General features: G+C 35.9%; 1 protein-coding gene across 1 annotated transcript in view; it reads right to left on the reverse strand.

The window, feature by feature from the left end:
• RFTN2 (raftlin family member 2) overlaps positions 1–13,309 on the reverse strand; it is a 50,989-nt gene that overhangs the window by 33,881 nt on the left and 3,799 nt on the right. Inside the window, exons 2-3 of the mRNA XM_006921318.2 lie at positions 2,439–2,622; positions 391–505 (exon numbers count right to left, since the gene is read on the reverse strand). Coding sequence (XP_006921380.2) covers positions 391–505; positions 2,439–2,622 — 299 coding nt within the window. The remainder of the gene's footprint in view (positions 1–390; positions 506–2,438; positions 2,623–13,309) is intronic.

Here is a 13,309-nt window from a genome sequence, read left to right on the forward strand (position 1 = left end):
TGAAATAAGCCAGACAGAAAAAGTTGAAAACCACATGATATCATTTATATGTGGGATATAAATGTAAAAGCAACAAATGAACAGGACAAAGAAAAAAGAGACTCATGGACATGGACAATAGGCTAGTGGTTACCAGAGGGTAGTCGGGGAGGAGGAGGAGGGAGGTAGATAGGGTAAAAGAGGTCAAAATGTGGTGACACAGAAAAATCTAGCTATGGGAGGTGAACATACAATGCAATATCTATATGTCTTACTGTTAAATTGTACACCTGAAACTTATTGGATTTTGTTAATCAATGTCACCAAAAAAAATTTTTATTAAAAAATTAAAAAAAAGAGAATACCAAATATTTCTCAATATCCCATGAAAAAAATGTATACATTTAGTACCTTTTCTATCAGTTCTTTTGGCACGTCATTTGTTTGTGTCTCATAAGTTAGAGGACATTCCTCAATCACAAGCCTTGGGCGTCTTTGTCCACTGGGTGCTGCCGAATGCTTCGGGCTGTAACAGAGAATATGTTCATAGTTAGAAGCCAATTGCTGATTTTAAGCTAGTATGCTCATGTGAAAATAAATGAGCAACTCACAAATAAGGTCAAGGCTATTATCTTTTTTGTTGTTATTTCAAGCCTAATGGCTGACTTCTTACATCGAAATACCAGAAAAACAGAGTATGTATTAATTTCAATTTACTTAATTTAAACCTCTATTAATTTAATTTCTAATTTAATGTGAAAGAAAAAGTTCAGGGTGGGAGAGGAGTAGGGAAGTAGACGGGGAAAGGGGGTCAAATGTAGGGGGGTAGGGGGAGGGCGAAGTGGGTAAAGGGGATCAAATATATGATAGCTGAAGGAAACTGGACTTTGGGTGGTAAACACACAATAGAATATACAGGTGTCAAATTATAATGTACACCTGAAAATTATATAATTGTATTAACCAGTTACCTCAATAAACTTAATTTAAAAAATAAAATAAGAGAAAAAAGAAAAAAAAGAAAGAAAAACTTCGTCTATAGTAAGTTACGAGAAATGATTTTAGATCACTGTTATACCTCGCTATTGTACAAAAGAATAAGTAAAAATCTAATTTAAATGCAGATACATATTGTCCTGTATTTTTTCTTTCTCTTCATTTCAGACCTTTACCCCTTACTTATCCTTAGCCTTTTCAGGGCATTACTAAATTTATTTGGAGTAATGCTAAAAGAGAAAGGATAATGTATACATGGTTTATAAATTGGCATGTTTATTTAGTAATGCTTGAACTAGCAAATATCTGATGAGGCTGCACGTCATGGTGAAGTGTACACACCCTCTCAGAACATGGATAAGTCGGCACTTACTCAGTAGCAGGCAGTGTCCCTTAAAAGCACACCTGAAATTTAAAAATATTTTTAATATTTTCAATTTCCCTGTTTTCTCTCTTTTCCTCCTGTTCCATTTTTCCTTCTCTGCATAGCCCTTTCATAGCTAAAGTGACTGATTGTTAGTCCATCACTAAAAGAGAAAACACAGGTTTTACCTTGGTCTTTGAGATGGTTTTAAAATAGTTGAACAGTTGTGTAAAAAATGTAATGTATTGATTGAAAACATTGGTCTGGTTATTTTTATTCTTCTCTGGAAGGAGCAACAGTATTTTAAAAACTATCGAACTTACAAACTAGGCTGGCAAAAATGGTTGTAGTATTGTTTGGGAAAGTAGCTATTTTAAAAAGTTAAAAAGAAACTAAAATCGATGGTTTCTATGTCTAAATTTTTTTTGATTGTTTATTTTTAAAAAATTTTTTTAAAATTAAGTTTATTGGGGTAACATCGGTTAATATAATTATATAATTTCTATGTCTAATTTTTTGGAAAAAGCTGATAACAGGTTTATCCAATTCGTGAGAACTTGGCATGTAGGCCTTTCTGCTGTAAATGTTATGGGAAGTAGACATCTGTTGCCACTATTAATAAAATAATATAGGGCAGTTAAAAAAATGCCCAATGAAAGTAAGTGGACTTCATGGGTCCAGTCACCTTTTAGCCCAGTAATATGACTTGTAACTAATTGCTACTCCCTCATCTTCTGAAGTTGCTACAAGAGCTTCCAGATGCTTCTTTCTTGAGTCTGTTTTCCTTTCCCTTTGTTCACTGACATCTTCACCTAGGACCTGTTTGTCTGCAAGGGGCTAAAATCAAAAGGAGTGTTTTGTTTTGTTTTTTGTTTTGTTTTGTTTTTGGTTTTGTTTTCAATGAAGAGTTTTAAGGAAGGAAACATGAGTTTCCTTCTCTCGAACCAGGTTCTACTGCTAGAAAATGTGTCTTAAACCAAAACCCCTAATTATCTTTTGTCTCCATCACTTTGTTCAAACTTTCTGGTGTCTTAGCCAAAGAAAACTGCCAGTCTCAATAACTTCTTAATATGACTGTTTCCTTGAGCAGTGGGCTTACCTTAATTTCAGGCGTGATAGCACCACCCTGTACAGGTAACTTGCAGGTAGGTGTTTTCGCTGCCGCACAGGTTGTATAACAGGATGAATAGCCCCGACAATATATCCTTTAAGATAGTAGTCTTCCACTTTTGTCACTATATCTGGAATTGAATTTATCTTGATGACTTCTGGATTTGGCGAAGCTGAAATATCAAATGCAAAGAGAAATTTGCATGTTCATAAAATCAAATTGTACATTATTTCTTTGTAATAATACTAATGGATAAGATACATAGCCATATGATTTAATCTCAAAGTTACACTGCAATGTATTAGATGTTTTCTAAATTAATTTTATATTTTCTAAATTAATTTTATATCTACCTATAAGCTGGTATATGTAAAATATCACCAATATGTCTTAAAGTAAAAATATAATGCCTTATGTGTTTTTTCAACTATGACAACTTTATTTTTCAGGATTTCATTTGACTATATTTCCAATAATAGATGTTGAAAACATACATAAGAGAAACAATATTAAGTTGAAGAGTCAGTTGTTTTTATGATTCTGAACAAGACGAGATGCATAATTTCTTAATAAAATTCATACAAATCTAAAAATTAAAAATGAGAGAAATGGTATTTGGTAAGCAAGAATTACACTTCAAAAGCGCCGTGTTTAAGTTTCTATGAGAAACTAAAAATATGATTTCTAGTGGCACTTATATAAATGCTTGAGTAAAGGAATTGAAAAGGAAAAGTATCCAGAAATTCTTTTTAACACGAATTCTAAATGTAGACAAAATTTAAATGCAAAATTGATACACAGCTTACCTATCCCTTTGAAGCAGGGTAAATACATAGAAACTATAGAATAGTACAATCTGTACAGTCTTTGGTAAAAGAAAAAGGATGTGTTACTTGGGAAAATGTTCTTAATGTTCCAGTAGTATTAATTTGAAAATCAGCTTTGTTTTCTGTAACAATATTTCTCATTTTCTGAAAGACAATCAAGAATTAATATCTAGAAATAGATCTGCAATTTGAGTGTCTCTTGAGTAACAAAACATATGAAAGTTATTCCAGGTATGGGTGGTGCTGGCTGTTGGCCTTCTGTCAGTGTGGTCAGTGGCATCCAGCAAAGAACTGTTGCTAACTGCCTGAACACAGGAAGGAGGTTAAGAAGCAGACGAGGAAGAAGGGTCAGAGGAAATCTCCACCTCCTCTTACATTAATATCCATGTGATGGAACAGAAATCCACCGTCAGTGGGTATCCATGCCAACTTTTTAAATGAAAATATAGCACTCGATATAAAAGTTATATAAACCAGGATGAATCCATTTCCTCAAATTTTTATCCTCTTTTGGATTTAAACTAATCTATTAGTTTACAATACATGAATAGGAATAAAAACAGAGAATTATCCTGGACTTTGAAGAAACAGCTAGGTTTCATTGTAAGATGACCCAGTTCTGTCTGGCGTGTGGCAATCTCTCTGTGAGTCATTTGGTTTTACTATTTTTCAGTATTTTAACTACCAATGCTGATTTTCAAACAAGGCACTGGAAAACTATAAAAGAGAATAAACTGTTGAGTCTAAAGAATAAAACAGAGCCTAAACTTATTTTTCAAACTATATACTAATCTTATAAAATTTTAAAGAAAATTACAGTTTTTTAACGGATCTCATTGCTTACTGTAGAAAGTGGAAACATTTTAGCATGATTCAAAAGAATCTTCATAGTCTGGGCCCTGCCTACTAACTTAGCCTTCACTCTTGTCATCCTTCTTGTATGTCTTGCTCCGGCTGGCCTGAGCTACTGAAGTTCCTGAACCCAGCATGCTGTTTCACGCCACCATGCCTTCATTTCCTTCCCTGTTCCATGAGCCCGAGTTAATCACTCTCTCCTCTGTGCTGTGCATTCTACTAGTTCCCTTATTAGGCTATATTAGTGTTACTTGTTTATATGTTTGTTTCTGCTGTTAGACTGAGAATGCCTTAAAGACAAGAAACCTATCTTATTTCTCTTTCTATGCCTAGAATTTTCCTAGGTCATTGTGTTAAGTTGGAAATACTATTCCTAGGGGAAACTAAGAGGTGAAATTATTGCAGAAAGGAGGGAAAGCCGTCAAGGTTAGCTACTGGAGATAAAAAAAAAAAGTTAGGTTAGTAAATTCAGGGACAACTGTACAGGTTATCTAGGCCTCATAAGGTAGAAACACACAAGGAAAGAACACACAGCAGTGTTGTGGAATTGTTTTTCTTTTGACGATAAAAGTGAGGGTGGTCAAGAACCTAGTGAGAATCTAATCAGGTGGAGTTAAAGGTCATATTCACTTTAGAAGGCTCTATCTTCAGGTCTCACTTTATGTTCCTTAAGTTAATGATATTACAATAAGAAAAACCACATTGCAAGTTAAGTAAAAAGTTAACGAGAGGTGGCGCTACACTGGTGGCAATTAGCTCCATCTTGGAGTGAAATCGGGAGAGAAATTTGGGAGGGGACTATACCACAGACAGAGAATGAACTCGTGGGGTTCAGAGAGCGTCTGGATCCTGCTCACCTTGCTTCTCTCGCCGACTTGTTTGGAGCCACTGTTAGGTCCTGTACTGTCTCACCTAGTCTAGTCTGGCACCATTGCTTAGAAGGAAACCCTAGCAATCAAGAACTGAGAGTAGGGAGAAGTCCCCTCTCTTGGAGCCCTGGGTTAGAGTTCAGAGCTATTTAGTCAGTCTGATCTCGCCACCATCACAGAGAGCAGAGTAGTGCAGCAGCCAACACATAAAACACACTTAATGAGTTCAAAGAGGCACTTAAGTTATTATTAATCATAGACTATTTGAAAATCTTTCAGTTATTCTGTATTTTCACCAGATGCTCAGCAGTTTGTAATATTACAGTTGACCCTTGAACAATACAGGTTTGAACTGTGTGGGACCACTTATGTGCAGATTTTTTTTTCAATAAATATTATAAATATGTTTTCTCTTCCTTATGATTTTTTTCTTTTCTCTAGATTACTTTATTGTAAGACTATAGTATGTAAGACATATAATATACAAAATATGTGTTAATTGACTATTTATGTTATTGATAAGGCTTCTGGTCAGTAGTAGGCTATTAGTAGTTAAGTTTGGGGCAAGTCAAAAATTATATGATTTTTGACTGCATGGGGTTATCAGCACCCCTAGCCCCCATGTTGTTCAAGGGCCAACTGTATTTGACTATTTTAGTTTCATAATACCACCTTCATCATTAAAGATTGCATGTTATCTGGAGATGGATAGGTAGTGGTGATGGTTGCACAACAATGTGTATGTACTTGATACCACTGAACTGCACATTTATAAATGATTAAGATGGTTAAAATGGTTGAAATAAAATTACTTATTAGTAAAAATAAAATTACCAAGTGATAAAAAATAGCAAGTCATAGTTTAATTGGTACATTTGTAATAAACTGAATTTCAAAAAAAAATTTATATCTTTTTGATATAAATAACCATAAAACATAACCATAAAACAGAATCAACTACCATACAAATAAATACAATGAAAGAAAACACTTATTAGATTCCAGCTAGATACTGTTATCTGTCAAAGTCTCTGATCCCCAGCTCTGCTCTTTGTTGAAAAGGAAAATGAATCATTAGAGAGGTGTAAAAGACTTATTAATTCTAAATTGATTGGAAGGCTTAAAAAGAATTGAATAGCATACAATTTCTGTTTATGTGATTCAATATTTTTTAATTCTGTGTCTGTGTGTACAACTTAAAAGCATCTCGTGTCTAATGCCAAGTCATTGAGTGGAGGTTTGGTGACCCACTGGGTTAGAAGAAGCAGGGACACAATGATAGCAGCAAAGGAGAGAGATAATATTGGAGGGAATAAAATGAATTATAAAATAAAGAACTATAAAAACTTTACAGTCTGGAGGTCACTTAAAGAGCTTTCCTCACTTCATCAGTTTAAATTGATAATGATAATGAAAGTCATTCCATCCATTATATTATTTTAGAACATGGTTTTTGAAGGCACAGTTATATAACACTGTTAAAAGCAATTACTAAGGAGCTAGCTATAACAAAATAACACTGAGAGGTCCCTGTTCAGGTAGAGAATGCTATTTCTAAGGAACACCTCGTTCTCTGGTGACGTCTGAGAAATTTTGTGTCAGTGGAATAAATCCAGCTTTTCTGGTCTAATCCACTTCTTGTACTCTCAGTAAAGTAATTTCTTGAGACTCAGTGCAAAAGAAATGTTAATGTGTAAATGTACGTGCGCGCGCGCACACACACACACACACACACACACACGGAGTTTCAGGAGGATTACAAACTGAGAAAGCCAGAAAAGTTACAAAGGGAGAAAAAGATATTGTACATCAGTGATAATAAACATATTTTAACATAAGTTTATGTAAAAAATCATGTTCGTTTAAGTCCCAGTGCTTTAAGTTATTCAACTGTCTCAAGTATACATGTTCTCCTATCTGGAGATCTTTGTCTCTTGATAAATAGTTAGCACTCAGCATAGATATGACAATTATGGCGAATGCTTAAAAAAATACTTGTTAAAGGATCAACTGAATGAAAAATTGGATGTAACATTTACATATTCAATGAACAGAACTCCAGGAGCCAGGGTTTAGAGAATAGACTCTAGATTCAGACTGTCTGGCTCCACATCCCAGCTCTGCCACTGACTGGCCTGGCAGGGTACTTTTGTATTCATGTGCTTCGTTTTCCTCATCTGCAAAATAAGAATAATAATAGAACCTAGCTTAGAAGTTTGTTAGGGAGTTTAAATAAATTAATATTTGTTCCTTGAAAGTATCTGGCATGTAATGAGTGCTATACAACCAATGGTTGCTTTGCTAGATAAGGTCCTCCCCTGTTTAAAGAGGTAATGCACTATTCTCACTAAGAGCATGAGGCTCTAGAAGCAAATCACCTGAGTTCGAATCTTGGTTATGCCATTTACTAGGTATGTGATCTGAAAGAAGTTCTCTGCCCCCTGAGACATGGATGAATAATTGTATTAACCTCACAGAGTTGCTTGGATAGTAATTGTAAAACATGAGCCCACTGCCTGGCACAAAGGCAACACTCAGACATCAGAGAAGTGCCTGTTTGTTGGTGGCCCTGCAATGAAAAAGATCATTTCAAATGAAATTGTCCTCAGAAAGTCATTGCTGGTTTAAAAAATCTCCAGGAAGAAGATCATCGTAGGGATGTGGATTTATTCCAAAACCCATGGCCTGCCTCCCAACCTGTAGCAAGGCCTCTAACTCATGCTTTGAATCTCAGGTCCCTAACTCATGCTGTAGATTAGGAGTCCCTAGCTCACACTCCAGATTAGGAGTCCCTAACTCACACTGACTCACTATGTTGAGTCATGAACTAAAATGCCCAAAGTTATCAGGTTGATAAACCAAAGAAAGGAGCTGTGCTGGAAGAGGCTGTGAGACCTGGAGAATACTACTCAAAACTTCATTCAAAAAGTAGAGCAGCCCCAGCCCAGTGCTGCCTTATGGGCTTGTGGGCCCGGCGTTATTGGATCATATAATTTTTAAGAAAACCCCCAAATCTAGATTATTACATAATATCTTTCAATTTCTAAAATATTTTATTGAAGTTATTGGGGTGACATTGGTTAGTAAGATTATAAGTTCCAAGCGTACAATTCTATAACACATCAACTATATATTGCATTATGTGTTCAGCACCCAAAGGCAAGTTTCCTTCTGTTACCATATATTGACTCTCTTTACCCTCTTCTACCTCCCCTCTTTCAATTTTTAAAAGTGACAGCTGGTTAATTCAAATATTTTAACACTGTACACACCAAATGAGACCTGTCTGATGGCTGAATATGGCCCATGGCTCATTGGTTTGTGACTTCTGAACTGGGTCTCTCCAGGGATTCTCTAGATCAGGACATAAAGATCATCTTAGACAGTGTTCGTCATCCTAGGACACAGAAAAAGTGATCCAAGTCTTCCTCATTAGTGAAGATAAGAGGATGATGGTAATAGGAGAGCTGTGGTTCACTCCATTAACAAATTGTGCTTCTTATCCTATGCTGGGACTTGGTTCAAACATGCCGCCGTCAGTCAAGAAAGGTAAACCCAGGAGCAAGAAGAAGAAAAATAAACTGGGAATTTTGTGGAGAACTTTCTTTCATATAATTGCTCGATTCTTAATGTTTTAAATTCTGCTGAAACAAGACAGGAAGGCTGATTTAGGTTAGAGATGTGAGGAAGGAGAGAGCAGTGAATACAGAGTGAGGAATTTTCATCAGCGCTCACCAGAGTGAATAAATACATCTCCACGACGGGCTCAGTGTTTGAGGCCAAGACTTTGATTTGATATCCTTACACTGGGGCAGTAATATCAGAGGCTCTATTACTATTTAAATACAGGAAGTTAAGGGGTAGGTGGTGGTGGTTTTGGCTAGAAGTTGAACAGCACAGGCGGTTAGCAGCAACTGCAAACCATCTTGTTCTTAGCTCCCCAACCACCATAAGTTCTTTCTCAGTTCTTGGGAGAAGGAGCAAATGGTGTTGTTTACAGCATTAATGGGCGCGGTTGGTTACTGTTAAATTGATGCTACATGATTTGTAAAAGCTTTAGTATACCTTATAAGGCTATTGTGAAGAATTGATAAAAGAAAGCATTTTGCAATTGCTTTGAAAACTATACAAATGCAAAGTGGACTTTTATGATTAAAAATTGACACATGCTGAAGGTTAAGCACCAATCTCATTAACAATTTCTAAAATAAAATAATCAGTAGACTTTTTAATGCTCTTTTGCTTAAAGTCTCCATAGACAAAGACCAAAATTAAAAACCAGTAAGTCACATTCCAGTATAAAGCTACGAACTTGTTCAAATGCCAAAAGCTTTGCTCTGATGATGTAACTATGAAAATAGTCCAAGACATATACATTTTTTCCACTAAATTACTTTTGAAGATTGGTATGTATTTTTGAAATATTTATGAAACATTATTTCTTCAGATAGAACTATAATGTACAAACACTGGCAAGTAATTTTTAAAAGAGAACAGACTGTCAATCTCCATATTATATCTAGCAATTATAGTAAAAAATAATAAGTTACATATACCAAAGTGCATATTTTGTGCCAGACACTATGAGAACTGCTTTACATGCCTAATCTCTTTTTTCAATTTTCAAAAGTTTATTGCTGATTCTTCAATACAATAAATATAGCTATACATGTGTAATCTTAATTAATCCTTATAACACTCCATAAGGTAGATATTATTATTCTCAGATGAGGAAATGTAGAAAGAGAGAGATTTGGTAAATTGCCCAAATTGTTAGGAAGTGGTAAGGCTGTGATTGAAAACCAGTCAGAATGACTCCAAGGCCAATCACTCTAGTGCCTACAGGAAAGTAAAATTTCACTGCTTTGGATTATGTTAATTCAAAGTTTGTGAAAATTTCGACTTGGGCTGGGCTAAAGCTTTTGGACAACAACAAATTGTTAAGCAATTAGTGTATAAATATTAAAAGAAGTATCTGGTTTTCTATACTTATCAAAATATTTTAAATTACTTAGAAATATAAAAGACTATAAACAACATCCAAGTCACTCGTTAATATATTTAAATTGAAGTAATCTAACTGTAGTTTTTAAATACACTAACACTCTATTGAACTACATAGTTCATTATCACAGGCAGATACACAAAAGATCAAATTATGACCATTCTAAACTCCTGCAACCTTATGATTCAGTGCTGCCTCCTCCACATGCCATGCCCCAGGCATTCTGTTTTATTTGTAGTTCCCAGGAAGACCATGAAATTTTCTCTCATTTCCGACTCCGTACATTTTATCTTTCAGTCTTGTTTGCATTATCTCCACTTCATACTCAGTCTTTTTTTTTTTAACCTTTTGAAAAATTTTTAGTGAAGGTAGAAATGTAACATACAACCCTCCCTCCCCGCCGCCACACACACACAAAATAGACTTAAAACTTCTAACACTTGGGGAACCACCGTCCACTGAAAAATTAGAAAATGTTGGGCACTCCAGAAGCCTCCCATTTCGCCCTTTCCAATCACCATCATTCCTCCCACTCTGTACCACATCGATTTTATGGTCATCATGTCATTCCTCTTCTTTTTAGTTTACTGCCCAAGAATGTGGCCCTAAACACTATAGTGTAGTTTTGCCAGGTTTTTGAGCTTTATATAAATGGAATCATACAGTATATACTTTTGTGTCTGTCTTCTTTCATGCAACACAATAGTGTGAGATTCAACTTGTGTAGCTTGTGTAGGTGTAGTTCGTTCATTTTCATTGCAGTATAGCAGAGGTCGGCAAAGTCCTGCCCATGGGCTGTTTGGTTACATATGGTATGTTGGCACTACAACGGCAGAGCTGAGTAGCTGTGACAGAGACCATACGGCTCAAAAAGCCTAAAATACTTACTATCTGGTCCTTTACAGAAAAAGGTTGCTGACTCCTGCAGAATAGTGTTCAATTGCGTGAGGATACCACAGTTTATTTTCCTAGTCTCTTGTTCTTGGATTTCTGAGTTGCTTACACTTTTGGGTTATTACAAGTAACACTTCTATGAACATTCTTGTATGTGCCTCATGATGCACATGCACTCACATTTCTGTTGCGTATATCTTCAACTAACTAGATAACGCCAGCGCATTTCTCAACATGATTGTACCAATTTACCAACAGCTGCTATTAACAGTCTTTTTAAATTTTAACCATTTTGTATGATTTGTAATATTTCACTGGGTTTTAACATGCGTTTTCTTGCTTATTAATGGAGTTGAGCACAGCTTCATATGTCTATTGACCATATAAGCACAGTTTGTGAACTGCTTGCTTGAGTTCTTTGTGCGTTTTTCTAATGGATTGTTTGTCTTTTCCTTACTGACATATTCGCAGTTATATTTTATATATTCTGGACACAAAACTTAGTCTAAGTCCCACTCATTCTTTAGATCTCAAGTGAGGTGGCACACATTTTTAAGGAGACTTTCTGGATCCCACCAATCAGGTGGCGGTGCTCTTCTTTCTGCTTCTACAAGTCTCATACTTCCAGCAGAGCCCATATCGCAGTGTGCAGAGTGTAACAGAATGCTATTTTCTGGTGTCCTTCAGTGGGATGCTCAGTAGAATGCAAGGTCATAGAGGGACTAGGCTCTATTAACCTTTGTAGGTTGGCTCTTAGCTCTGCAGGTGCTAAGTTTTAGTTCAGAGAATGAATATATGTCATGTATAAGAAGCACGTATAGGAAAAAAACAATATAATGTAGATTGCCATTAGAAATGTATATGCATTTTCTCCCAACATCAATATTTACTTAAGTGGGTCAATTGTATGCTATTATCAGAGAGTCTCTTCTCCCCCAGTTCAGAGTGGAATCTTTCTCTTCCACAATAGTCTTAATTTGGGAGGTTTTATTATTTTTCTAAACCAAAATATCTTACCACTTTAAACATAATGGAACTCCATATGGTTTTTTCTCCTGGTAGGAATTTGGGTTAGGCACCATGATAGGGATTACATTTCTGCTTGAGTAAATTTAGCCATTTTTATTATTAATTTCTTTTTAAATGTAGTACTTTATGTTTAAAAGTCTTTTGACTGCTTGAGGAAATGTCTAAGAACTTATTAGATTCAAACAGAAATATAAAATTTAGCTGGACCCTTCCTTCCTCCATTCCCCACTTCCTTCCTTCCTTCCTTCCTTCCTTCCTTCCTTCCTTCCTTCCATCCTTCCTTCCTTCCTTCCTTCCTTCCTTCTTTCCGTCTTTCCTTCCTTTCTTCCTTCATTCCTTCCCCTCTCCCTCTATCCTTTCTCCCACCCTCCTCCCTCCCTCCTTCCTCACTTCCTTTCTTCCCTCATTTCTGATCCTTTATTCATCTCTTGTTAATCTTTTAATGCATTCTCTTCAGTGCTGCATCTTTGTTCTTCTTGAAAGTTCTCTAATATTTAAAATTACCGACCACTTCTTGCTCTTTGAAACCCTCCCTTTCCTTGTGTTCTCTGTTGCTACATAGTCCTATCTTCATTTTTGTCAAGTTGTCCTCAATATGGCTAAATATACCTGACAACTCATTCCAAGACACTTATGCTCTGCCCATATTCCTTCTTTTTAAGACTTTATTTATTTAAATTCCTCCTAAAAATCATCATTTCCAGCCTTGCAACTACAACGGTCTCTACCAGCATGTTCCCTAGCCACCTCAAATGCAACATGCTTGCAATGGAATTCCTGTTTCATCACATGCTGACTCTCTTTGGGACACCCCTCCTACTATAAGAGGCATTGTTACTTCCGGTTACTCATGCTCAGAACCGGGAAGTCATCCTGGATTCCTTATTCTTTCTGTCCCCTCATATTAGGCCAGCCACAGGCTAAGTAAGTTCCTCCTTCATAATGTCTGTTATATTTACAATCTGCATTCCATCCTTATTGCTGTCCCTCATATGCAGGTCCTCCTTATTACTGGTCTCAACCACCACAAGCAGTCTTCTAACCTTTCTCCTCCCTTCCATCTTTCCCCACTGCAATCTCACATTAATTTTCTAACAACACGTCTATCAATCAACTACTTGTTCAAAAGCCTTTCTTTACAGCTATTTATTCCCCAAAAAGACTTAGCCAAGTCAGAACATTCCATACTCCATTTATTTCGAATCTTATTTTCTGCTTCTTTTCTATAAAACCTCCTTTAGCTCACCACTCTATTCAATAGCCCTTGAATGTGCCTCAGCCTCTTAATCTTTTTCTGATTGTCTAAGACTTGTTTTTTCTTCAGGATCAATTAAAGTCCTAATATGAGTTCTAAGTGATCATATTTAAAATACAATAATA

The sequence above is a fragment of the Pteropus alecto genome, unplaced genomic scaffold, assembly GCF_000325575.1.
Source record: "Pteropus alecto unplaced genomic scaffold, ASM32557v1 scaffold3, whole genome shotgun sequence".
Lineage (NCBI taxonomy): Eukaryota > Metazoa > Chordata > Mammalia > Chiroptera > Pteropodidae > Pteropus > Pteropus alecto.